Source organism: Dryobates pubescens, chromosome 27 (assembly GCF_014839835.1).
Source record: "Dryobates pubescens isolate bDryPub1 chromosome 27, bDryPub1.pri, whole genome shotgun sequence".
Taxonomy (NCBI): domain Eukaryota; kingdom Metazoa; phylum Chordata; class Aves; order Piciformes; family Picidae; genus Dryobates; species Dryobates pubescens.
In genome coordinates, this window is record NC_071638.1 from 8,195,861 (window position 1) to 8,222,072 (window position 26,212).

The window sequence follows — 26,212 nt, forward strand, 5'->3', positions numbered from 1 at the left end:
GTCTTCTCCAGAGCCTGCTGCTGCTGCTGGAACAAGCTCTGGCTCCTGGAGACTCGTGGCAAGCAAGTCAGAACTCTGTGAGATAGTGCAGGAGCAGCACCAGGACCTTCAGCAAAGGGCCCCTGGGGGGATGTGCAGGAAGCAAGGTTGGGTTTGGCAGCAGTGTGAACAGTGGCATGGCCACAACGGGCCCAGGAGAGGGACCCCCAGCACTGCAAGGCCATCAGCAAACCTATGTCCCCTCCCAGTCCTGGGCCCCATGTCCCTTTCAAGAGTTCTGGGCCCCATGTCCCCTTCCAGTTCTGGGCTCCTCAGTTTAAGAAGGACATTGAGACTCTTGAATGTGTCCAGAGAAGGGCAACAAAGCTGGGGAGGGGTCTGGAGCACAGCCCTGTGAGGAGAGGCTGAGGGAGCTGGGGTTGCTTAGCCTGGAGAAGAGCAGGCTCAGGGGAGACCTTCTTGCTGTCTACAACTATCTGAAGGGAGGTTGTAGCCAGGTGGGGGCTGGTCTCTTCTCCCAGGCACCCAGCATCAGAACAAGAGGACACAGTCTCAAGCTGTGCCAGGGGAAGCTTAGGCTGGAGGTGAGGAGAAAGTTCTTCCCAGAAAGAGTAATTGGCCATTGGAATGTGCTGCCCAGGGAGGTGGTGGAGTCACCATCCCTGGAGGTGTTCAAGAGGGGATTGGATGTGGCACTCGGAGCCATGGTTTAGCAGCCAGGTGTTGGGTGACAGGTTGGACTGGATGATCTCTGAGGCCTTTTCCAACCTGATTGATTCTCTGCTTCTGTGACTCCTGCTTGCTGGGGGCTGCTGAGCCTTTGGGCCACAGAATGCATTGGGCTGGTTGCAAGGGACCCTCCAAGGTCACCTTTGTCCAAGCCCCCTGCAGCCAGCAGGGACATCTCCAGGCTCCTCAGGCTCCCAAGGCAGGAGGAGAGGAGAACCTGCTGCCCTCTTTCCCTTGGGGGGGCTGCCTGGCACAGTGCTTTGGCTGGGGGCCACCAGCTGGAGCTGCTCATGCAGGGACCCCACAAGGAGGTCTGAGGAGGGAGCCTGGAGGCCAGGAGGCGGCAGGCAGCAGCCTGCTTGGTTGCCCACAGCGGTGCTGCCACCCTGTGTGTGGCCCAGCAGAGCCAGCCAGGAGAGAGGAGCTGGCTGCCTGTGGGCACCAGGGTGCTTTGTGGGCTCCAGGGCAGAGCTCCTCAGCGCTGGTGGGAAGGGGCTGCTTGCAGAGGGGACCTGAGAGGGCAGCTCAGGGGCAGGCCTCAGCCTGCCGCCCCAGGTGGTCCAAGCCCACGCTGAGGAGCGGAGGGATGCTCTGCAGAGCTGTCCTCCAAGCCCCAGGGAAGCAGCAGCTCCACCAGCAAGCCAGCAGGCTCTTGCCAGCTCCAGCAGAGGCAGGGAGCTCCTGCTGAGGAGGTGTGAAGGTGGCTGCGGGAGGTGCCGCCGGCAGCTTCTGCTCCCCGCGCTGCCCGGCGCCTGACGAGTCATCCCCCCACCTATTTCTGGAACTGCCAGCAGCCAGCTGACTCCTCCAGAGCCTGCTCCAGAAGCCCAGCTCCTCCCAGCAAAGCTCCTGGGGCAGCCCCTCTGCCCAAGCCCCAGTCTGGCCCCCACCTGCCACAGGAGCTGCCCAGCAGGAGGGGAGAAGGGCCTGGGGCACGGCCTGAAGCTCTGAAGGTCAGAAGGGAGGCTCAGGGTCTCTGCCTGCCCAGCTGCAGGGTCAGAGAGTCACAGAATCATGGAGTCAAGCAGGTTGGAAGAGACCTCAGAGATCAAGTCCAACCTGTCACCCAACACCTCCTGGCTGCTAAACCATGGCACCAAGTGCCACATCCAGTCCCCTCTTGAACACCTCCAGGGATGGGGACTCCACCACCTCCCTGGGCAGCACATCCCAGTGGCCAGTCTCTCTTTCTGGGAAGAATTTCTTCCTCACCACCAGCCTGAACCTCCCCTGGTACAGCTTGAGACTGGGTCCTCTTGTTCTGGTGCTGGGTGCCTGGGAGAAGAGACCAACCCCCATCTGGCTACAACCTCCCTTCAGGGAGTTGTAGACAGCAAGAAGGTCTCCCCTGAGCCTCCTCTTCTCCAGGCTAAGCAACCCCAGCTCCCTCAGCCTCTCCTCACAGGGTTGTGCTCCAGACCCCTCCCCAGCTTTGTTGCCCTTCTCTGGACACCTTCCAGCAAGTCAACCTCCTTCCTAAACTGAGGGGCCCAGAACTGGACACAGGACTCAAGCAGTGTAGTGTACAGGGGCAGAATGACCTCCCTGCTCCTGCTGGCCACACTGTTCCTGATGCAGGCCAGGATGCCATTGGCCCTCCTGGCTGCCTGGGCACACTGCAGGCTCATGTTCAGCCTACCATTGACCAGTACCCCCAGGTCCCTCTCTGCCTGGCTGCTCTCCAGCCACTCTGCCCCCAGCCTGTAGCACTGCATGGGGTTGCTGTGGCCAATGTGCAGAACCCAGCACTTGGATGTGTTCAATCTCATGCCCTTGGACTCTGCCCATCTGCCCAGCCTGTCCAGGTCCCTCTGCAGAGCCTCTCTACCCTCCAGCAGATCAACTCCTGCCCCCAGCTTGGTGTCATCTGCAAACTTACTGATGATGGACTCAATGCCCTCATCCAGATCATCAATAAAGATGTTAAAGAGCATGGGGCCCAGCACTGATCCCTGGGGCACACCACTAGTGCCAGGCTGCCAGCTGGCTGTGGCACCATTCACCACCACTCTCTGGGCTCAGCCTCCAGCCAGTTCCTAACCCAGCTCAGAGTGCTGCTGCCCAAGCCAGGGGCTGACAGCTTGGCCAGGAGTTTGCTGTGGGGGACAGTGTCAAAGGCCTTGCTGAGGTCCAGGCAGACCACATCCACAGCCTGCCCCACATCCATCAGGCAGTCACCTGGGCACAGCAGATCAGGTGAGATGGGTTGGAAGGGACCTCCAAAGCTCACCCAGTCCAACCCCCCTGCACTCAGCAGGGACATCCTCCACTAGAGCAGGCTGCTCAGAGCCCTGTCCAGCCTGACCTTCAATATCTCCAGGGATGAGGCCTCAACCACATTCCCTGGGCAACCTGTGCTTTGGTCCTCTTCTGTGGTCTCCATGGAGGCCCTGGTGCTGCACAAATGGGAGCATCCCCACCACTCACCAGTGCTGCCCTCCCCTCACAGCACATGAGAAGGTCCAGTGAGGTCCTGATCGCTGAGGAGGACCCAGCTGGGCAGAGACAACCATGGAATGGCAGGGGCTGGACCTCTGGGGATCAGGGAGTCCCCCATTCCCTGACTTCCCCAATGGATGTAAGGACTTAACCCCACCTCCAGCTGCAAAGGTGGTGCCCCAAGCCACGGACACCCATGTGCTCGCTGACCTGCTGCTGTGACAGGGAAATGAACGCTCTCCAGAGCCAGCTGACACCCAGGCCACCAAGAAAAGCTGCCAGGCTCCCAGAGGTGGCTCACAGGAACCAGCTGGGGGCCTGAAGATGCTGCAAGGAACCTCAGCAGCCCAGGAAGGAGCCAAGAGCACATCGGCAACAGGGAGCGGGCAGCCCCTGCAGAGCCCTTCCGGCCACCACTCAGGGTGGTGGGACAGCCCCCACCAGCTGAGTTGGTCTCCTGGCAAGGAGAAGGAGCCTGATGTGAGGCACCCAGGTGATCAGCCCCTGCAGAGCCCTTCCTGCCACCACTCAGGGTGATGGGACAGCCCCCACCAGCTGAGTCTCCTGGCAAGGAGAAGGAGCCTGATGTGAGGCACCCAGGTCATGGCAGCAGCCCCAGCCACATCCATCTCCTGCCAGGCTCATCCCTGCTGTGACCCCATGCTTGACCTCCCCACCATGGGGCTCTGGAGAGCCCTCCATCAGAGCTCAGAAGCACCTGAGGGTGCTTCAAGGGTCTGGTGTTGCTGTTGGCAATCAGGGCTGGACCCAGCCTGAGGGCAAGCCCTGTCCCCAGCTCTACTGATGGGACTTGTGGGGACTCCAGACACCACCTTCTGAGGCCTGGAGGCCACCCATCCCCAGAACCTGCACCAGCTGGAAGGGGTCACCAGGGCCTGGAAGATGCAGGGAAGAAGAAAACTCATCCTCAGGAGAGGGAGTGAAGGTTGGAGACACACAGGCAGGGGAGGCCACCAGCTCTCCATCACCACTGCCCTGCACTTGGCCTCTTCACCCCAGCTCCTCACCTCCTCATCCCAGCTCCTCACCTCCTCATCACCTCACCCCATCTCCTCATCACCTCACCCCAGCTCTTCCACCTCCTCACCTCAGCCCTTCCACTTCCTCACCCCAGCTCTTCCACCTCCTCACCTCAGCCCTTCCACTTCCTCACCCCAGCTCTTCCACTTCCTCACCCCAGCTCTTCCACCTCCTTACCTCAGCCCTTCCACTTCCTCACCTCAGCCCTTCCACCTCCTCACCCCAGCTCCTTCACCTCCTCACCCCAGCTCTTTCAGCACCTCACCCCAGCTCTTTCACTTCCACCCCCCATCTCCTCACCCCAGCTCCTCACCTCCACTCCCCATCTCACCTCCTCACCCCAGTCCCTTCACCTCACCCCAGCTCCTTCACCTCCTCACTCCAGCTCCTCACCACCTCACCCCAGCTCCTACACCTCCTCACTCCAGCTCCTTCACCTCCTCACTCCAGCTCCTCAGCTCCTCACCCAGCTCCTCACCACCTCACCCCAGCTCCTTCACCTCCTCACTCCAGCTCCTCACCTCCTCACTCCAGCTCCTAGACCTCCTCACCCCAGCTCCTTCACCTCCTCACCCCAGCTCCTCACCTCCTCACCACCTCACCCCAGCTCCTCACCTCCTCACCCCAGCTTCTCACCATCTCACCCCAGCTCCTCACCACCTCACTCCAGCTCCTCACCTCCTCATCACACCTCACCCCAGCTTCTCACCATCTCACCCCAGCTCCTCACCACCTCACTCCAGCTCCTCACCTCCTCATCACACCTCACCCCAGCTTCTCACCATCTCACCCCAGCTTCTCACCACCTCATCCCAGCCCCTCACCACCTCACCCCAGCCCCTTACAATCTCACCCTAGCCCCTTACCACCTCACCCCAGCCCCTTCACCACCTCACCCCAGCCCCTCTCCCCCACCCCCAGCAGAGAAAGGGGCACATGGAGCCTGCAAACCTTAGGAGGGCAAAACAGTGATGCCCACTGAAGCCCAAACCACAGCAGTGCCCACTGAAGCCCAAACAAATCTGTTGCCTGGCATGGGTGGCAGCAGGCAGGGCAGGACTGGAAATAGCCCAGGCTGGGTTTGGGCTGTGCCCAGGGCTCCAGGGATGTGCCCCAGGCAGGGACAGAGAGCTGCAGGACACAGCTCCTGGTTTGGCTTCATGGTTGAGCCCAGCAGGGCTGGCAGCAGCAGGACTGCACAGCCAGAGCAGGGTGAGATTCTTCAGGCACAGGGATAAAAATGCCAGGGAGGACCTGGGCACTGCCCCCTAGACTCACAGCTGCAGCTGGAGCCCAGCAGCTGCTCCTCAAGTGCCCAGAAAGGCAGAGGTGAGAAGGTCCTAGAGATGGACACCTCCCAAGCCCAGGAGGAGCTGGAGATCTCATGGACTGTGCACACCAGCAGAGCTGAGCTGCACCCAAGGTCCCCAGGGAGACCCCAAAGGGGTGAAGAAGGTCCTAGAGATGGACACCTCCAAAGCCCAGAGCCACCCTAGGAGCAGCTACCACCCACAGCATTCCAGGAACCACACACACAGGCAGAGCTGAGCTGCACCAGGGGAGGGGAAGGGTCCCTGAGGAGACCCCAAAGGGGTGAAGAAGGTCCTAGGGATGGACACCTCCAAAGCCCAGAGCCACCCCAGGAGCAGCTACCACCCACAGCATTCCAGGGACCACACACACAGGCAGAGCTGAGCTGCACCAGGGGAGGGGAAGGGTCCCTGAGGAGACCCCAAAGCAGAGGTAAGAAGGTCCTAGGGATGGACACCTCTCAACCCCAGGAGAAACTGGAGCTGCTCCTCTGCCACCCATGGCATCTCACGGACCGCGCAACGCCAGCAGAGCTGAGCTGCACCAAAGGAGGGGAAGGGTCCCTGAGGAGACCCCAGAGCAGGGGGATCTGAGGAGACCCTGAAGAGGTGAAGAAGGTCCCACAGATGGACTCCTCCAAAGCCCAGAGCCACCCCAGGAGCAGCTACCGCCGACAGCATTCCAGGAACCACGCAGCTAGCCAAGAGAAGGCTCCCCAAGGAGACCCCCCCCGGAGCAGAGCTGCTGGGCACAGGCAGGACGAGGAGGTGCTGGGCAGCAGGAGAAGCAGCCGCGTCCAAGCCCCCCTACCCCCCCACCCCGGAGGCCCCCTTACCTTTGGCCCCTCGCAGCACGAACCCGAAGCCCTCATGCTCCCTCTTCTGCAGCACGGCCGTCTTCTCCTCGATGATGTAGTCACTGGGCAGGAAAGAGCACAAAAGAAGGGTGCTGGGGTTAGAGCTCAGCACCATGCTGCCCACCGCGGGTGGCCTCGCTGCCCGGGCACCAGGAGACCTCTTCTCATCCAGCCTCTCATCTCAGCGAGGAGCTGGGCACCAGCTGCCGCCCCCCCCCCGCCCCGCTCCGCCGCTTCCCTTGCCCGGAATCAGGAGATCACACAAAAGAAGATGATGAAGATGAAAGCTCCTCTGGTTTGGGGGGGTGGGGAGGGGGGAAGGGGGTGGGGGTGGGTGGAGGAAGAACCTGCTGCCTGGGCCACCCTTCTGCCCACCGCTCCCCTCCTCGGGCACCTGCACTGGCATGCAGGGGGGCTGGTGGAAGCCCGCTGGGGGGCTCCCCTTTAAAGGATGCCCTGAGCGCAGCAGCAGCAGCAGCAGCAGCAGCAGCAGGTACGGGGGGCACGGGGAAGCTCCCCAGGGCTGGAGGAGGACAGGAGAGGAGCCTCCTCCACACGGGCGAGGTCCCGGCAGGCAGGCAGCGGAGTTGAGAGGCTGGTGCTGGGGGCTCCTCCGGCGATGCCCCCCTCCAGCCGGTTGCTAAGAGACGGGGCCGGCACTAGCGAGGGGTGGGGGGGCCAGGCATTGTCCTACTTTAAGGAGGCTGCTCCCCGGCCCTCCAGTCCAGAAGAAGGGGCACAATCCAGCGCTGGAGACGCGGGATGGGAGAACCGGCTCCAAAGGGACGCGGCCACCACCGACCCTTGCGGCGAAGCAGCTCCAGCGCGGCGTGCGGGGAGGGGGGAGGGGGCTGGGAGGGGGCTTCTGGCAGCGAGGAGCAGCGGCAGCAGCCGAGGCGCAGCCCTGCAGAGCCCTCCCAGCTGAGCTGCAGGGCTGACATCAGAGCAGAATTAATCAGGGGACCTCCTCGGCACGGCGGGGAAGGGGCTCCCGACGCCCAGCGCCCGGCGAGGGGGGCGGCGTGGGATGGAGCCGGCCCGGGGTGGGGGCGGCGGGGGAGGCGTTGCAGCCAGCGCACGGAGCTTGGGCGAGGGGGAGGGGGTGTGCAGCCAGTGGCGATGGAGTTAACACGGTAATGAAGGGGTTAAGCTAACCAGGACGGAGTTAACCCAAAGAAGATGAGGTTAACCCAACCATGAAGGGGTTAAGCTAACCAGGACGGAGTTAACCCAAAGATGATGAGGTTAACCCAACCATGAAGGGGTTAAGCTAACCAGGATGGAGTTAACCCAAAGATGATGAGGTTAACCCAGCCATGAAGGGGTTAAGCTACCCACGATGGAGTTAACCCAAAGATGATGAGGTTAAACCATCCATGAAGGGGTTAAGCTACCCACGATGGAGTTAACCCAAAGATGATGAGGTTAACCCAGCCATGAAGGGGTTAAGCTATCCAGGATGGAGTTAACCCAAGGAAGATGAGGTTAACCCAACCATGAAGGGGTTAATCTAACCACGATGAAGTTAACCCAGCAATTATAGAGTTAACTAAGGATGGAGTTAACTAGCAAGGATGGAGTTAATCCAACACCACGGAGTTAACCCCTTGGAGTTAACCCGAGGGGGGCGGGTGTGAAGATCAACATGACATGAACCTGTCGATGAAGGGGTTAATCCAACCACGATGGGGTTAACCCCTTGGAGATAACCCAAGGGTGAAGGGGTTAAGCTAACCAGGGTGGAGTTAACCCAGCAATTATGGAGTGAAGCCAATAGTGAAGGGGTTAAGCTAACAATGAAGGGGTGAAGCAGCCACGATGGAGTTAACCCAATAGTGAAGGGGTTAATCTAACCATGATGATGAATTTAACCGAGGGAGGAGAGGGTTAAGAATGAAGGGGATAATCCAACCACAAGAGAGAGTTAACCACCACGAAGTCAAGCCAGCAGTGACCAAGTTCACCCAGCAGCGATGGGGTTAGCCCAGCAGTGAAGGGGCTAATCCACCACGATGGAGTTAACCCAGTGAGGATGAGCTTAACCCAAGGATGAAGGGGTTAACCCAGCCACCAGGGAGTTAACTCAGAAACGAGGGAGTGAACCCAGCACGGAGTTAACCCAAGGGGGAAGGGGTTGATCTAACAGTGAAGGGGTTAACCCAACCACGACGGAGTTCACTCAGCGAGGATGGAGTTAACTAGCAATGGCGGAGCTCATCCCACGCCACGGAGTTAACCCCTTGGAGTTAACCCGGGGGTGTGTGAAGATTAAGATGAGGTTAACGTGTCGATGAAGGGGTTAACCCAACCACGATGGGGTTAACCCAACCACGATGGGGTTAACCCCTTTGGCGCTAACGCGGGGGTGAAGGGGTTAATGCAGTGAGGAGGGAGTTAAGCCAGGCGCGGTGGGGATGGTGGGAAGCACCCAGCCGAGGGGAACAAAGCCCTGCACAGCTCCTGGCTGCCGAGAGCAGGTACGACGGTGGTGGAGGAGGAGGAGGAGGAGGATGAAAGGGAGGAGGTGGAGGAGGAGGAGGAGGATGAAAGGGAGGAGGAGGAGGAGGAGGTGGCCGTGGCACACGGCAGCTGGGCTGGCACACTGCGGTATGAGGGGCTCCAACATGCGCGGTGCCACCACTGCAGGCAGGTCCACGCCCCGCCGGCACACGTGGCCGCGGCCCCGGCCGTGCCCGTGGGGCTCGGGGGCTCAGGCTGCACCTCCTGTGCCAGCCCTGCCGGCACCCTGCAGGGCCAGGGGCGGCGGCGGTGCCCCCGATGGGCACACGGAGCTGCCGCCCGGGGGACCGTGCCCAGGCGGGCTGCTGCCTGAGCCTCCAGCAGCCTTGGGCTGGCAGTGCCAGGGCAGGGCATGCCTCTGCGCCCCAGCACCCTCGGACACTGCCACACTTAGCCCAACACGGTGGGGTGGGAAGGGAGCTCTGGAGCTCAGCCAGTCCAACCCCCCTGCTCCACCAGGGGCACCCACAGCAGCTTGCCCAGGGGCACAATGGCCAGGAGGGGTTGGAAGCTCTCCACAGAAGGAGACTCCACAACCTCTCAGGGCAGCCTGCTCCAGGCCTCCAGCACCCTCACACCAAACAAGTTGCTCCTGATGGAACCTCCTGGCTTCCACTTGCTGGCCCTTGGCCCTTGTGCTGTCCCTGGGCACCACTGAGCTGAGCCTGGCCCCAGCCTCTTGCCCCCCACAGCTCCTTGAGCTCTTGCTGAGCACTTAGGAGATCCCCTGTGGGGCTGCTCTCCTCCAGGCTCTCAGCCCCAGGTCCTTCAGCCTCTCCTTACAGAGCTGGAGGCACCACCAGCTCTAGGCAGGTGTTCTGTGCCCCTGCCATGGGCACCACACCGCTTCCTCTGCTCTCCCACCCAAGGGGAGACCACCACCACACTCCATGCCCACAGCAGCCGCAGGGACGTGGGCAGGGGCCCAGGAGGGACACAGCAGCCACCAGCTGTGGGCACTGACACGAGAGCCAGGCTGCCCGGGGCCTCCCCTCCTCTGCCACTTGGGCATGCCCCACGCAACGCCAGGGTGCCAACCCAAGCAGGGACAAGCCCACACCAAAGGATGCAGGCAGGGCCAAACTCCTGCCACACTTCCAAGCAGGGCCTGCCTGCAGCCATCCCTTCAAGCCGCATCTGCAGCAGGGTGCCTGGCACCCAGGAGCAGAGCTGCTTGTGCCCAAGGCACTCACCAGGCCTAGAGCAACACCAACTCTGCCCCGTGAGCAGGCTGCCACTGCAGCCAGCCATTGCTGCCAGGCCAGAGGAGGGCATCACAACCCCCCTGACCACAGCCCCACAGCCTGGCAACCCCAACCAGAGCCAGGCAACCCCAACCACAGCCTGGCAACAACAACCAGAGCCAGGCAACCCCGACTGCAGCCTGGCAACCCCAACCGCAGCCTGGCAACCCCAACCAGAGCCAGGACAGACCAACCAGAGCCTGGCAACCCCAACCACAGCCAGGCAACCCCAACCAGAGCCAGGACAGACCAACCAGAGCCTGGCAACCCCAACCACAGCCAGGACAGACCAACCAGAGCCAGGCAACCCCAACCACAGCCTGGCAACAACCGCAGCCTGGCAACAACAACCAGAGCCAGGCAACCCCAACCGCAGCCAGGCAACCCCAACCGCAGCCTGGCAACCCCAACCAGAGCCAGGACAGACCAACCAGAGCCTGGCAACCCCAACCACAGCCAGGCAACCCCAACCAGAGCCAGGACAGACCAACCAGAGCCTGGCAACCCCAACCAGAGCCAGGCAACCCCAACCAGAGCCAGGCAACCCCAACCAGAGCCAGGACAGATCAACCAGAGCCTGGCAACCCCAACCACAGCCAGGACAGACCAACCAGAGCCTGGCAACCCCAACCACAGCCAGGCAACCCCAACCAGAGCCAGGACAGACCAACCAGAGCCTGGCAACCCCAACCACAGCCAGGCAACCCCAACCAGAGCCAGGACAGACCAACCAGAGCCAGGCAACCCCAACCGCAGCCTGGCAACAACAACCACAGCCTGGCAACAACAACCAGAGCCAGGCAACCCCAACTGCAGCCTGGCAACCCCAACCAGAGCCAGGACAGACCAACCAGAGCCTGGCAACCCCAACCACAGCCAGGCAACCCCAACCGCAGCCTGGCAACCCCAACCTGGCAACCCCAACCAGAGCCTGGCAACAACAACCACAGCCTGGCAACCCCAACCACAGCCAGGCAACCCCAACCTGGCAACCCCAACCGCAGCCAGGCAACCCCAACCACAGCCAGGCAACTCCAACCTGGCAACCCCAACCAGAGCCTGGCAACAACAGCCACAGCCTGGCAACCCCAACCACAGCCAGGCAACCCCAACCACAGCCAGGCAACCCCAACCTGGCAACCCCAACCAGAGCCTGGCAACCCCAACCGCAGCCAGGCAGCCCCAACCGCAGCCAGGCAACCCCAACCCCAGCCTGGCAACCCCAAACAGAGCCAGGAAACCTCAACCAAATTCTGACAACTGCAACCACAGCCTGGCATCCCCAACCATAAACTGGGAACCAAAACCACAGCCTGGCAACCCTAACCAGAGCCAGGACAAGCCAACCACATCCTGGCAACCCTAACAATAGCCTGGCAACCAAAACCACAGCCAGATAACCCCAACCAGAGCCTGGCAACCCCAACAAGACCTAGACAACCCCAACAACAGCCTGGAGACCTCAAACAGAACCACACAACATCAATTACAGCCTGGCAACCCCAACCAGAGCCTGGCAACCTCAACCAAAGCCTGGCAACCTCAACCAGAGTCTGGCAACCTCAACCACAGCCTGGCAACCCCAAGCAGAGCCAAGCAAGCCTGCCCAGAGCCTGGCAACTTCACTAAGAGCCCGGCAATCTCAACCACAGCCTGGCAACCCCAAACACAGCCTGGCAATCTCAACCACAGCTTGGAAACCCCAACCAGAGCCAGGGGACACCAACCATAGCCTGGCAAACCCAACTAGAGCCAGGCAACCTCAACCACAGCCTGGCAACCTCAACCACAAGCTGGTTACACCAACCACAGCCCGGCAAGTCCAACCACAGCCTGGCAACCCAAACCAGAGCAAGACAACCTGAAGCCATGATTCCTGCATCAAAGCACTTGAGGATGCCTCATCCCTGGAGGTGTTCAAGGGCCAACCTCGATGGAGCTTTGAGCATCCTGCTCCTGCTGAAGGTGGCCTGCCCATGGCAGCAAGCTTGTCACTTGCCAAGTCCCTTCCCAGCCAATCCTTTCCTTATCACAGCATCACAGTATCATCAAGTCCAACCTGTCACCACAGACCTCATGACTAGACCATGGCACCAAGTGCCACATCCAATCTCCTCTTGAACACCTCCAGGGATGGTGACTCCACCACCTCCCTGAGCAGCACATTTCAATGACGAACGACTCTCAGTGAAGAACTTTCTCCTCACCTCCAGCGTAAACTTCCCCTGGCACAGCTTGAGACTGTGTCCTCTTGTTCTGGTGCTGCTTGCCTGGGAGAAGAGACCAACCCCTTCCTGGCTACAACCTCCCTTCAGGTAGTTGTAGAGAGCAATGTGGTCTCCCCTGAGCCTCCTCTTCTCCAGGCTAAACAACCCCAGCTCCCTCAGCCTCTCCTCACAGGGCTGTGCTCAAGGCCTCTCCCCAGCCTCATTGCCCTTCTCTGGACACATTCAAGTGTCTCAATGTCCTTCTTAAACTGAGGGGCCCAGAACTGGACACAGGACTCAAGGTGTGGCCTAACCAATGCAGAGTCCAGGGTCCACACTATTCCTGATGCAGGCCAGGATGCCATTGGCCTTCTTGGCTGCCTGGGCACACTGCAGGCTCATGTTCAGCCTACCATCAACCAGCACCCCCAGGTCCCTCTCTGCCAGGCTGCTCTCCAGCCACTCTGACCCCAGCCTGTAGCTCTGCATGGGGTTGTTGTGGCCAAAGTGCAGCCCCTGGCACTTGGATTTGTTGAATGCCATCCCAGTCGGTCAAGGTCCCTCTGCAGAGCCCTTCTGCCCTCTAACTGACCAACATCTGCTCCCAGCTTGGTGTCATCTGCAAATTTGCTGATGACTGACTCAAGCCCCTCATACAGATCATCAATGAAGATGTTAAAGAGGATGGGGCCCAGCACTGATCCCTGGGGCACACCACTGGTGCCAGGCTGCCAGCTGGATATGGCACCATTCACCACCACTCTCTGGGCTCAGCCTCCAGCCAGTTCCCAACCCAGCTCAGAGTGTTGAACCTGTTTGAACCGTGGCTTGCCAAGCAGGACAAGAGTTGCACCATGGCACATCTGCATGGGTGTCCCCCTTTGCCACCAGTCCTCTGGAGATAAGATGTGCCAATCTTAATCCAAGAGGATCAGGCCAGACTCTGCCCACTGGTGCCCAGCAGCAGGACAAGGGCCAAGGGGCACCAGCTGGAACCCAGGAGGTTCCATCTGGAGCAACTCGTTGGCTGTGAGGGTCCTGGAGGCCTGGAGCAGGCTGCTCAGAGAGTTTGGGGAGTCTCTGGATGCTCTAATCCTGGGCTGCTGCTGGGGGTGACCTGCTGGAGCAGGGGCACTGTGCTGGGTGAGCTCCAGAAGTCCCTTCCCATCATGCTGTCATTCCAGGACAGGAACAGGAGAGCTAAGACCTGCACCCTCCTGGAGAGCTGAGACTTGGAACCCTCCTTCTGGGGAACTAAGACCTGGAATTCTCTTTCTCCAAGACCTGGAATCCTCCTTCTGGAAAGCTAAGACATCTTCCTGGAGAGCTCAGACCTGGAATTCTCTTTCTCCAAGACCTGGAATCCTCCTTCTGGAAAGCTAAGACATCTTCCTGGAGAGCTCAGACCTGGAATTCTCTTTCTCCAAGACCTGGAAGCCTCCTTCTGGAAAGCTAAGACATCCTTCTGGAGAGCTCAGACCTGGAATCCTCTTTCTCCAAGACCTGGAAAGCTCCTTCTGGAAAGCTAAGACATCCTCCTGGAGAGCTCAGACCTGGAAACCTCTTTCTCCAAGACCTGGAACTCTCCTTCTGGAAAGCTAAGACATCCTCCTGGAGAGCTCAGACCTGGAATTCTCTTTCTCCAAGACCTGGAAGCCTCCTTCTGGAAAGCTAAGACATCCTTCTGGAGAGCTCAGACCTGGAATCCTCTTTCTCCAAGACCTGGAAAGCTCCTTCTGGAAAGCTAAGACATCCTCCTGGAGAGCTCAGACCAGGAATTCTCTTTCTCCAAGACCTGGAAGCCTCCTTCTGCCCCACCTCAGGCTGCAGGAGCCCTGGGACTCAGATGGTTAAAGGTGGGGGTGCATGGAAAGAGTTCCTCCAAGCCAAGAAGGGCCTCTGGGGCTCCTTTTAGACTCAATGGAGAGAAGCTGTGGAGCGAAGTCAATGGAGCTGTGATTCATCTGGAGCTGAGTGGCCACCCACCTCCTGTCAGCTGAGTGGCACCTCTGGCTCCAGTGACTTCACACAGCTGCACCCAGCCCTGCTGAGCTCAGACACCTACGTGGTAGACACCCACAAGGCAGTGAGGTGGAGAACATCCCCGCGTTAGGTAACCCTGCCCTGCTCGGCCACCTCCCCCCAGCACGGGGCTCAGGGGAAAGGAGGCCCAAGGAGGACAAGCAGGGGGACCAGAGGGTGGGTTGGATTGGAAGGAACCTCCAAGATCAGCCAGATCCAGCCCCCTGCCATGGGCAGGGACACCTCCCACCAGCAACAAAGCTGGGGAGGGGTCTGGGGCACAGCCCTGTGAGGAGAGGCTGAGGGAGCTGGGGTTGCTTAGCCTGGAGAAGAGGAGGCTCAGGGGAGACCTTACTGCTCTCTACAACCACCTGAAAGGAGGTTGTAGCCAGGTGGGGGTTGGTCTCTTCTCCCAGGCAACCAGCACCAGAACAAGAGGACACAGTCTCAAGCTGTGCCAGGGGAGGTTCAGGCTGGAGGTGAGGAAGAAGTTCTTCCCAGCAAGAGAGATTGGCCATTGGAATGTGCTGCCCAGGGAGGTGGTGGAGTCACCATCCCTAGAGGTGTTTAGGAGGCGACTGGATGAGGTGCTTGGTGCCATGGTTTAGTTGATCAGATGGTGTTGGGTGAGAGGTTGGACTCCATGATCTCAAAGGTCTTTTCCAGCCTGGTCTATTCTATTCTATTCTATTCTATTCTATTCTATTCTATTCTATTCTATTCTATTCTATTCTATTCTATTCTATTCTATTCTATTCTATTCTATTCCATTCCATTCCATTCCATTCCATTCCATTCCATTCTATTCTATTCTATTCTATTCTATTCCATTCCATTCTAGCCTATTCTATTCCATTCTAGCCTATTCTATTCCTATCCTACCTATCCTATCCCATCCCATCCCAACCTATCCTATCCTATCCTATCCTATCCTATCCTATCCTATCCTATCCTATCCTATCCTATCCTATCCTATCCTATCCTATCCCATCCTATCCTCTTCCATTCATCCAGCCTGGCCTTGAACACCCCCATGGAGGGGGCAGCCTCAGCCTCCCCGGGCAGTCTGACCTAGGCAACCCTGTCCCAGCAGGGGTGGTTGAGCTGCTCCCGGCTCAGGGCCCAGGGGAGGCCACAGAAGTGCTGGGAGGGCTGGGATCCCTCTGCTGTGAGGTCAGGCTGGACTACATGACCTCCAGAGGTCCCTTCCAACCCCTCCACGCTGGGATCTTCTCGTTTCATGTGGGCTTGGGTTCAAAAAGCTGAGTTAAGCCAAGGCCTGGGCAGCACCCACTGAAGTCCTTCCTCACCACACTGGTGCCAGGGGAGCAGCACAGGAGCAAGGCCCAGGGTCCAAGCCCAAGAAGATGTGCCACTTTGGGCCATGGTCTGGTGGTCAGGGAGGTGTTGGGTAGAAGGTTGGGCTTGATGGTCTTGGAGGTCTTCTCCAACCTTAATGATTCCATTGGAGGGATCAGATCAGGAGGCCTCTCATGAGCCAAGCCTGAGCTTCACCACCACAAGGATGAACTTGAGGGCTGGCTGATGCAGGGTCTCACCTTGGGAGAGTCATGAAATGGGTTGGGCTGGAAGGGACCTCCAAAGCTCATCCAGCAAGTCCTTCCTAGCATGAGGTTCCCCCAGCAGGCCCTGGAGATGCAGTAGGGCCAACAGCAGAGCAGCACAGGCTGCAGTGCCATGGAACCAGAGGAGATGACCCCTGGGAAATGAAGCACAGCCCTGAGCTAGCTGCAAAGAACAACTTCACTGAAGCCTCCTGAGCTCTGTGCCAGGAGCTGCTCAACACGGCCCCAGAGCAGCTAGCAGGGAGCTAAGGAGGTGTGCTGCTAGCACTCAGTCATCCAGCAGGAGGAGATCCCTGAGGAGCTGCAGAAGGACCTCAGAACGTCAGATGGGGACAAACTGATGCAGGTGGGACACAATCATACAACCACAGAATCCATCAGGTTGGAAAAGACCTCAGAGATCATCAAGTCCAACCTGCTACCCAACACCTCCTGACTAACTCAACCATGGCACCAAGTGCCACATCCAATCCCCTCTTGAACACCCCTGGGGATGGTGACTCCACCACCTCCCTGGGCCACCCGAGGAGGAGGAGGAGGAGGAGGAAGAGGAGGAGGAAGAGGAGGAGGAAGAGGAGGAGGAGGAAGAGGGAAAGGGAAAGGGAAAGGGAAAGGGAAAGGGAAAGGGAAAGGGAAAGGGAAAGGGAAAGGGAAAGGGAAAGGGAAAGGGAAAGGGAAAGGGAAAGGGAAAGGGAAAGGGAAAGGGAAAGGGAAAGGGAAAGGGAAAGGGAAAGGGAAAGGGAAAGGGAAAGGGAAAGGGAGAGGGAAAGGGAGAGAGAGAGAAAGGGAGAGAGAGAGAGAAAGGGAGAGAGAGAGAGAAAGGGAGAGAGAGAGAGAAAGGGAGAGAGAGAGAGAAAGGGAGAGAGAGAGAGAAAGAGAAAGAGAAGGGAAAAGGAGAAAGGAGAAAGGGAATTAACCAGGTTGGAAAAGACCTTCGAGATCATCAAGTCCAACCTCTCACCCAGCACCATTTAATCAACTAAACCATGGCACCAAGGGCCTCATCCAGGTTCTTCCTAAACACCTCCAGGGATGGGGACTCCACCACCTCCCTGGGCAGCACATCCCAATGGCCAATCTCTCTGGCTGGGAAGAACTTCTTCCTCACCTCCAGCCTAAACCTCCCCTGGCACAGCTTGAGACTGTGTCCTCTTGTTCTGGTGCTGGGATGAGCTTCACCACCAGAAGGAAGAACTTGAGGGCTGGTTGATGAAGGGGCTCACCTTGGTACAGTCAGAATGGGTTGGGCTGGAAGGGACCTCCAAAGCTCATCCAGTCCAACCCCCTGCTCTCAGCAGGGACATCCTCCACTGCAGCAGGTTGCTCAGAGCCTTGCCCAGCCTCACCTTGAATAGCTCCAGGGATGGAGCCACAACCACCTCCCTGGGCAACCTGTTGCAGTGTTCCAGCAGCCTCATGGTGCAGAACTTCCTCCTAATGTCCAACCTAAACCTCCCCTGCCCCTGTTTCAAACCATTGCCCCTCATCCTACCACAGTTCCTTCTGAACAGTCCCTCCAAAGCCTTCTTCTAGATCTCCTTCAGGTCCTGAAAGGCCACCAGAAGGTCTCCCCAGAGCCTGCTCATCTCCAAGCTGAACACCCCCAGCTCCCTCAGCCTGTCCTCACAGCAGAGCTGCTCCAACCCCCTGATCATTTTCTTGCCCTCCTCTGGCCCCTCTCCATCAGCTCTATGTCCTTCCTGTGCTGAGGGCTCCAGAGCTGGATACAGCCCTGCAGGTGAGGCCTCCCCAGAGCAGAGCAGAGGGGCAGGATCCCCTCTCTCCATCTCTGGCCACACTGCTTTGGATGCAGCCCAGGCTGCCCTTGGCCTTCTGTGCTGCAAGCTCACACTGCTGGCTCCTGCCCAGCTTCTCACCCACCCAGGTCCATGACTGCCTGCCTGTCCTCACCAGCTCCATCCCAGCTCTCCAGCAGCTCACCAGCAGCTCTGGAACCTCTCCAGGAGCAGGGTGCACAGGGATGACTTCCCATGCCAGCACCTCCTGTCATCACCTGGCTCCTGAGGTGACTCAGAAGGGACATTTATGATGTCCTGGGGCTGCCATGAGCAGCTGTGCCCAGCTCTAGCCACCAGTGTCCCCTAGACAGCACTGCCACCATCACCATCATCACCAGCTCTGAGGTCTCCCATCTGCAGACCCTGGAGCCTTCCTGTGCCCTATGCATCTGGGGTGGTCCCAGGAGCTGGGGCAGGATGGGACAGGTCACCTTCTACAGGGGAGCTGCCATGGGGCTGTGCTGGACAGGCTGGTGGCAGCAGAGGGATGTTCCAGCTCCTGCTGAGCAGCTCAGAGCTGCTGCTCCTCACCCCACCAGTGAGCAGCCCTGGGGGGCACAGAGAGCTGGAGGGAACAAAGCCAGGACAGCTGACCCCAAGTGTCCACATCATGAAGTCACAGACTGGGTTGGGTTGAAGGAACCTTTCAAGCTCCTCCAGTCCAACCCCCTGCAGGCAGCAGGGACATCCCCAACCAGAGCAGGCTGCTCACAGCCCCAAACAACCTCACCTGGGATGGTGCCAGGCATGGGGCAGCTCCCAGCTCTCTGGGCAGCCTGGGCCAGGCTCTCACCACCCTCAGGGGCAAACATTTCTCCCTTCTCTCCACTCTGCAGCTCCCTCTCTGAGTGCCAAACCCTCACCCCTGCTCCTGGCACAGCAGCCCTGCTCAGAACTCTGTCCCCAGCTTTCAGCTCAGCACTGCAAGGCCACCAGAAGGTCTCCCTGGAGCCTTCTCTTCTCCAGGCTGAACAACCCCAACTCTCCCAGCCTGGCCCCACAGCAGAGGGCTTCCAGCATGGCTGTGGCCTCCTCTGGCCCTGCTCCACCAGGTCCCTGTCTGTGCTGTGCTGAGGACCCCAGAGCTGCCCCAGCACTGCAGGGAGGACTTTGCAGCTCTGCAGGTGCTGCTGGTGCCTCCCCATGCTGCTCACCTCCAATGCCCACAGCTCAGACCCCTAACCAACCTCAACTGAGATGGTGCCAGAGGTGCTCCCACCTCTCTTGGGCAACTTGGGCCAGGCTCTCACCACCCTCAGGGGCAAACACCTCACACAACTGTTCCTGTTGGCAAAGACCTCCAAGCTCCTGGTGGCCAGATGTCAGCCTAAGACCCCCATGGCCACCAAACCACCTAAATGCACAGAAGAAGTCAGTGGACCAAGATCATGGTGGTGCATGTGGAGCTTTGGAGCTTTCAAGCCCAGCTCTGCTGCTCTCCTACTGAAGGTTTTGGTGCCACATTCAGCTGGGACCATGTGTGGAGCCCTTGAGGAGCTCACAATGTCTCTTGGTCCCACAAATCGACCCCTCAAGTGTTTTCCCTGCTGCCCTTCCCAACCCTCTTTGTCTTTTTGGCCTCCCTGGAGCTCAGCAGAAGAAATCCCAGCACTGAATCAGCTGCAGGGTGACAACTGCTGAGCTTCATTTGCATCTGGCTGCCTGCTGATCCCACCCAGTGCCACCTCATCCCTTTGTGTGAGCCATCATCTTTGTTCCCCCTGCACCTTCTCCTTGCCTACTCATCATTCCATAAAGCTCTGGCAGATCTTCCTCTTCCCCCTCCCTGAGCTGAAGAGCTCCAACCCCCTTCAAACCTTTCCCCCAGATGAGAAGAGGACCAAGGCCTGGAGCCTGCTTTGAGTCACCCAAGGCTCGGACCGAGGTTCGCTGCCTGCTGTTGAAGCTGTTCTGGAGTCTCCTTGCCCAGATCCAGCAACCAGCTGCGTGCCAGGGACCTTCCAAGAAGTCTAAGGCTATTTTTAGGAGCCTTGGCTGCTGCTTTCCCATCTCCTCCCATCCTCCACCACGTGTCATCAGCTGCTGCCCCGCTGACGCTTGCCGAGAGCAGCCCACGTGGCTCCAGGAGCCTCTCCCAGCGGCAGCCCTGCAGGAAGCCAGCAGCCAGCACCGCTGGGGCTGCCAAAGCCCCCTCAGATCAGCCAAGCCCAGCCACCAAGCCACCACCTCCACAGCCCAAAGTGCCATGGCCACGTGTTCGTTCAGCACCTCCAGGGCCTCCAGGGGGAGACCTCAGTCTCAGGTGAGGTGTTGAGTGCCCAGCAGCTCCACCAGCTCTCACAGAATCATGGAATCAACCAGGTTGGAAAAGACCTCAGAGGTCATCAAGCCCAACATGACACCCAACACCTCATGGCTGCTAAACCACACACACAGTATCACAGTATGACAAAGGTTGGAAGAGACCTACCTCGAGAATCATCGAGTCCAACCTGTCACCACAGACCTCATGACTAGACCATGGCACCAAGTGCTACATCCAGTCCCCTCTTGAACACCTCCAGGGATGGGGACTCACAGCAAACTAAGCTGTCAGCTCATGGCTTGGACAGCAGCACTCTGAGCTGGGTTAGGAACTGGCTGGAGGCTGAGCCCAGAGAGTGGTGGTGAATGGTGCCACATCCAGCTGGAAGCCAGGTACTAGTGGTGTGCCCCAAGGATCAGTGCTGGGCCCCATGCTCTTTAACATCTTCATTGATGATCTGGATGAGGTTATTGAGTCAGTCATCAGCAAATTTGCAGATGACACCAAGCTGGGAGCAGATGTTGGTCAGTTAGAGGGCAGAAGGGCTCTGCAGAGGGACCTCAACAGACTGGACAGATGGGCAGAGTCCAGCAGGATGGCATTCAACAAATCCAAGTGCCAGGTGCAGCACTTTGGCCACAACAACCCCATGCAGAGCTACAGCCTGGGGTCAGAGTGGCTGGAGAGCTGCCAAACAGAGAGGGACCTGGGGGTGCTGATTGACAGCTGCCTAAACATAAGCCAGCAGTGTGCCCAGGTGGCCAAGAAGGCCAATGGCATCCTGGCCTGCATCAGGAATAGTGTGGCCAGCAGGAGCAGGGAAGTCATTCTGCCCCTGTACTCTGCATTGGTTAGGCCACACCTTGAGTACTGTGTCCAGTTCTGGGCCCCTCAGTTTAGGAAAGATGTTGAGATGCTGGAAGGTGTCCAGAGAAGGGCAACAAGGCTGGGGAGAGGACTTGAGCACAGCCCTGTGAGGAGAGGCTGAGGGAGCTGGGATTGTTTAGCCTGGAGAAGAGGAGGCTCAGGGGAGACCTCATTGCCCTCTACAACTACCTGAAGGGAGGTTGTAGCCAGGAGGGAGTTGGTCTCTTCTCCCAGGCAACCAGCCCCAGAACAAGAGGACACAGTCTCAAGCTGTGCCAGGGGAGGTTTAGGCTGGAGGTGATGAGAAAGTTCTTCACTGAGAGAGTCATGAGTCGTTGGAATGTGCTGCCCAGGGAGGTGGTGGAGTCACCGTCCCTGGAGGTGTTTAGGAATGAGGCACTTGGTGCCATGGTTGAGTTGATCAGATGGGGTTGGGTGAGAGGTTGGACTTGATGATCTCAAAGGGCTTTTCCAACCTGGTTAATTCTATTCTATTCTCTTCTGTTGTTGCAAATCCAGTGGCAGGAAACAGGAGCCTTGGACCACATCTCCTGACAAAGACATCCTCCATCCCAGCACCCAACCACCAGCTCTGTGCTCCAGCAGTTCACCTCCAGTGACACCCCAGCAGCCAGAAGGTTCTCAAGGGTCTCCTCCGACCTCAGTGGTTCTAGGACTGCATGAACAAGCAACTGGAAGCCCCTCTGACTTCTCTGCCCCTGGGCAGTGATGGCTGGATGGACTCTTCAGGACATCCTCCCCAAAGGGCCCACCAGTTCTCCAGGATGTTCATTAGAGAGGAGAGCAAAGGGGCTTCAGGGAACAGTTCCCAAAGCTCCTTCAATGCTTAATTAAAGCTCTGAAGGCTGGAGATGACCTCTGGGCACCTCTCAGCAGCTCATGCTGGCTGTGCTCTCCTCCATCAGCTCATCCCATCATCACTGATCCTACTGCTTCTCCAAAACAGGCCATGGAGCTTCTCCAGTCCTGAAATCCTACATTGCAGAAGAGCTGAGTGGTCCAGCACAGGACCCCAGCACAAGAACCACCAAGGGAGAGCATGAGCATGGTGGTGGAGTCACAATCCCTGGAGGTGGGTCAAGAAATGTGTGGCCATGACACTTGGGGATGTGGTTTGATGGCCATGGTGCTGCTGGGTTGATGGTTGGACTGGATGGCCTCATGGTTTAGTGACCATGGTGGTGTTGGGCTGATGGTTGGACTTGATGGTTTGATGGCCATGGTGCTGCTGGGTTGATGGTTGGCACTGATGGCCTCATGGTTTAGTGGCCATGGTGGGGTTGGGTTGATGGCTGGCATTGATGGTTTGATGGCCATGGTGGGGTTGGGTTGATGGTTGGCATTGTTGGGTTGATGGCCATGGTGGGGTTGCGTTGATGGTTGGCATTGATGGGTTGGTGGCCATGGTGGGGTTGGGTTGATGGTTGGCATTGATGGTTTGGTGGCCATGGTGGGGTTGGGTTGATGGTTGGCATTGATGGTTTGATGGCCACAGTGGGGTTGGGTTGATGGTTGGCATTGATGGTTTGATGGCCACAGTGGGGTTGGGTTGATGGTTGGCATTGATGGTTTGATGGCCACAGTGGGGTTGGGTTGATGGTTGGCATTGATGGGTTGATGGCCATGGTGGGGTTGGGTTGATGGTTGGCATTGATGGTTTGGTGGCCACGGTGGGGTTGGGTTGATGGTTGGCATTGATGGTTTGATGGCCACAGTGGGGTTGGGTTGATGGTTGGCATTGATGGTTTGATGGCCACGGTGGGGTTGGGTTGATGGTTGGCATTGATGGTTTGGTGGCCATGGTGGGGTTGGGTTGATGGTTGGCATTGATGGTTTGGTGGCCATGGTGGGGTTGGGTTGATGGTTGGCATTGATGGTTTGGTGGCCATGGTGGGGTTGGGTTGATGGTTGGCATTGATGGTTTGATGGCCACAGTGGGGTTGGGTTGATGGTTGGCATTGATGGTTTGATGGCCACAGTGGGGTTGGGTTGATGGTTGGCATTGATGGTTTGGTGGCCATGGTGGGGTTGGGTTGATGGTTGGCATTGATGGGTTGGTGGCCACGGTGGGGTTGGGTTGATGGTTGGCATTGATGGTTTGGTGGCCATGGTGGGGTTGGGTTGATGGTTGGCATTGATGGTTTGGTAGCCACGGTGGGGTTGGGTTGATGGTTGGCATTGATGGTTTGATGGCCATGGTGGGGTTGGGTTGATGGTTGGCATTGATGGTTTGGTGGCCATGGTGGGGTTGGGTTGATGGTTGGCACTGATGGGTTGATGACCGTGGTGGGGTTGCGTTGGGTCTCAGAGGGCTTTTCCAAGCCAAAGCCTTCAGTGCCTTCTCTACAGCTCCTCCTCCGGCTCTTAGGGAGTCATTCAGGCTGGAGAAGACCTCTAAGCTCATCAGAGCTCCCTGTGACAGAGGGGAGTGGTCCCAGCAGACAGCACTGCCCCAAAGGCTCTGGAGGTCTGCTCTGCAGGCTATGCTGATGGGAGAGCAAAGCCTCCTGTTCCCTGAAGCCCCTTTGCTCTCCTCTCTAATGAACATCCTGGAGAACTGGTGGGCCCTTTGGGGAGGATGTCCTGAAGAGTCCATCCAGCCATCACTGCCCAGGGGCAGAGAAGTCAGAGGGGCTTCCAGTTGCTTGTTCATGGAGTCCTAGAACCGCTGAGGTTGGAGGAGACCCTTGAGAACCTTCTGGCTGCTGGGGTGTCAATGGAGGTGAACTGCTGGAGCACAGAGCTGGTGGTTGGGTGCTGGGATGGAGGATGTCTTTGTCAGGAGATGTGGTCCAAGGCTCCTGTTTCCTGCCACTGGATTTGCAACAACAGAATAGAATAGAATTGAATTAACCAGGTTGGAAAAGCCCTTTGAGATCATCAAGTCCAACCTCTCACCCAGCACCATCTGATCAACTCAACCATGGCACCAAGTGCCCCATCCAGGCTCTTCCTAAACACCTCCAGGGATGGGGACTCCACCACCTCCCTGGGCAGCTCATCCCAATGGCCAATCTCTCTTGCTGGGAAGAACTTCTTCCTCACCTCCAGCCTGAACTTCCCCTGGCACAGCTTGAGACTGTGTCCTCTTGTTCTGGTGCTGGTTGCTTGAGAGAAGAGACCAACCCCCTTCCTGGCTACAACCTCCCTTCAGGTAGTTGTAGAGGGCAATAAGGTCTCCCCTGAGCCTCCTCTTCTCCAGGCTAAGCAACCCCAGCTCCCTCAGCCTCTCCTCACAGGGCTGTGCTCCAGACCCCTCCCCAGCTTTGTTGCCCTTCTCTGGACACCTTCCAGAAGGCCTTGAGCAAGCCCTGCCATGAGCAAGGCCACCTCCCACCAGACTAGGTTGCTGAAAGCCCCTACAGCCCCTTCCAGCCTGGAAACAGAGGCTGGGACCTGGGCCCTAGGGGACTGTGGGACCTCCAACCTCTTCATTCAAGGCCAGGTCAGATGAGGCCTTCAGCAACCTGATCCAGTGAGAGGTGTCCCTACCCAAGGCAGGGGGTTGGTGCTGGATGATCTTGAAGATCCCTTCCAAGCCAACCCCTTCCATGAAGCTCTGAGTCTTAGCTGGGGCCCTGCTGTGCTCCAGGAACCTCTGGAGACCCCTCCTGACCTACACTGCCCCCTCATTCCCTGTGCCAACACATTTGGTTCACAGGGGCCAGGAGCAGCAATCCCTTGCTCAGCAGCTCCTCCAAGGCTGTGCCCCTCAGGGAGGTTGATCCAGATGGCCTCTGTGCTCTCCAGGCTCTAATCTCTGTTCCCTGCTCTGCTTAATCCCCCCTGGGTTAAATCCTGGTCAAAAATTAATCCTGAGGCATCTCCTGCTCCAGTCCTGCCCCTTCCAGCTGTGCCACATAGGGCACAAGCTGCTCACCCTGTGCAGTCACAGACTCACACAAACATCCTGCCTGGAAGAGACCTCCAGGATCACCAAACCCAACCCAGAACCCTGCTCTACAAGGGTACAGCTCTGCAGAGGGACCTGGACAGGATGGGCAGATGGGCAGAGTCCAAGGGCAGGAGATTGAACACATCCAAGTGCCAAGTTCTGCACATTGGCCACAGCAACCCCATGCAGTGCTACAGGCTGGGGTCAGAGTGGCTGGAGAGCGGCCAGGCAGAGAGGGACCTGGGGGTGCTGGTTGATAGTAGGCTGAACATGAGCCTGTAGTGTGCCCAGGCAGCCAGGAGGGCCAATGGCATCCTGGCCTGCATCAGGAACAGTGTGGCCAGCAGGAGCAGGGAGGTCATTCTGTCCCTGTACACTGCACTGGTTAGGCTGCACCTCGAGTCCTGTGTCCAGTTCTGGGCCTCTCAGTTTAGGAAGGAGGTTGAGTTGCTGGAAGGTGTCCAGAGAAGGGCAACAAAGCTGGGGAGGGGTCTGGAGCACAGCCCTGTGAGGAGAGGCTGAGGGAGCTGGGGTTGCTTAGCCTGGAGAAGAGGAGGCTCAGAGGTAACCTTCTTGCTCTCTACAACTACCTGAAGGGAGGTTGTAGCCAGGAGGGGGTTGGTCTCTTCTCCCAGACACCCAGCACCAGGACAAGAAGACACAGTCTCAAGCTGTGCCAGGGGAGGTTCAGGCTGGAGGTGAGGAAGAAGTTCCTCCCAGCAAGAGAGATTGGCCATTGGGATGTGCTGCCCAGGGAGGTGGTGGAGTCACCATCCCTGGAGGTGTTTAGGAAGAGCCTGGATGAGGCACTTGGTGCCATGGTTGAGTTGATGATGATGGTGTTGGGTGATAGGTTGGACTCCATGATCTCAAAGGTCTTTTCCAACCTGGTTAATTCTATTCTATTCTAGTCTAGTCTAGTCTAACCCTCAAGGGCCAGAAATTGTTCTTCATAGCCAGCCTCAGCCTCCCCTGGGGCAACCTGAGGCTCTTCCCTGCTGAGCACAGGTTTCAGTACTGCAGGCTGTAAAGCACTGGCCCAGGCTGCCCAGGGCAGTGATGGAGTCCCCATCCCTGGAGGGGTTTCAGAGCCCTGGAGCTGTGGTGCTGAGGGCTATGGGTTGGTGGTGCCCTGGCAGTGCTGGGCTGGTGGTTGAGCTCCAGGAGCTTCGAGGTCTTCTCCAACCCAACCCATTCTGTGCTGTCCTGCTCACACCTGGGGGGGGGTGGCTCAAGCAGATTGAGAACAGGATTCCACTGGGGTGGATCTGGGGGGATCCCTGCTCCTTCTGTCTCAGGATAGGCTTCATATGGAGTGGATTTAGGGCATCCCATGTCCTCTGGGGTGGATCTGTGAAGATCCCCATTCCTCTGGAGTGGATTTGTGAGGATCCCCTGTCCTCTGAGAT

The 26,212-nt window shown here is 58.4% G+C and overlaps 1 protein-coding gene across 7 annotated transcripts in view; it reads right to left on the minus strand.

The window, feature by feature from the left end:
* Positions 1–26,212, minus strand: part of SHANK3 (SH3 and multiple ankyrin repeat domains 3) — a 249,997-nt gene that overhangs the window by 73,439 nt on the left and 150,346 nt on the right. For all 7 annotated transcript variants that reach the window (XM_054173855.1, XM_054173853.1, XM_054173854.1 and 4 more), the window contains one exon: positions 6,356–6,438. In XM_054173855.1, coding sequence (XP_054029830.1) covers positions 6,356–6,438 — 83 coding nt within the window. The remainder of the gene's footprint in view (positions 1–6,355; positions 6,439–26,212) is intronic.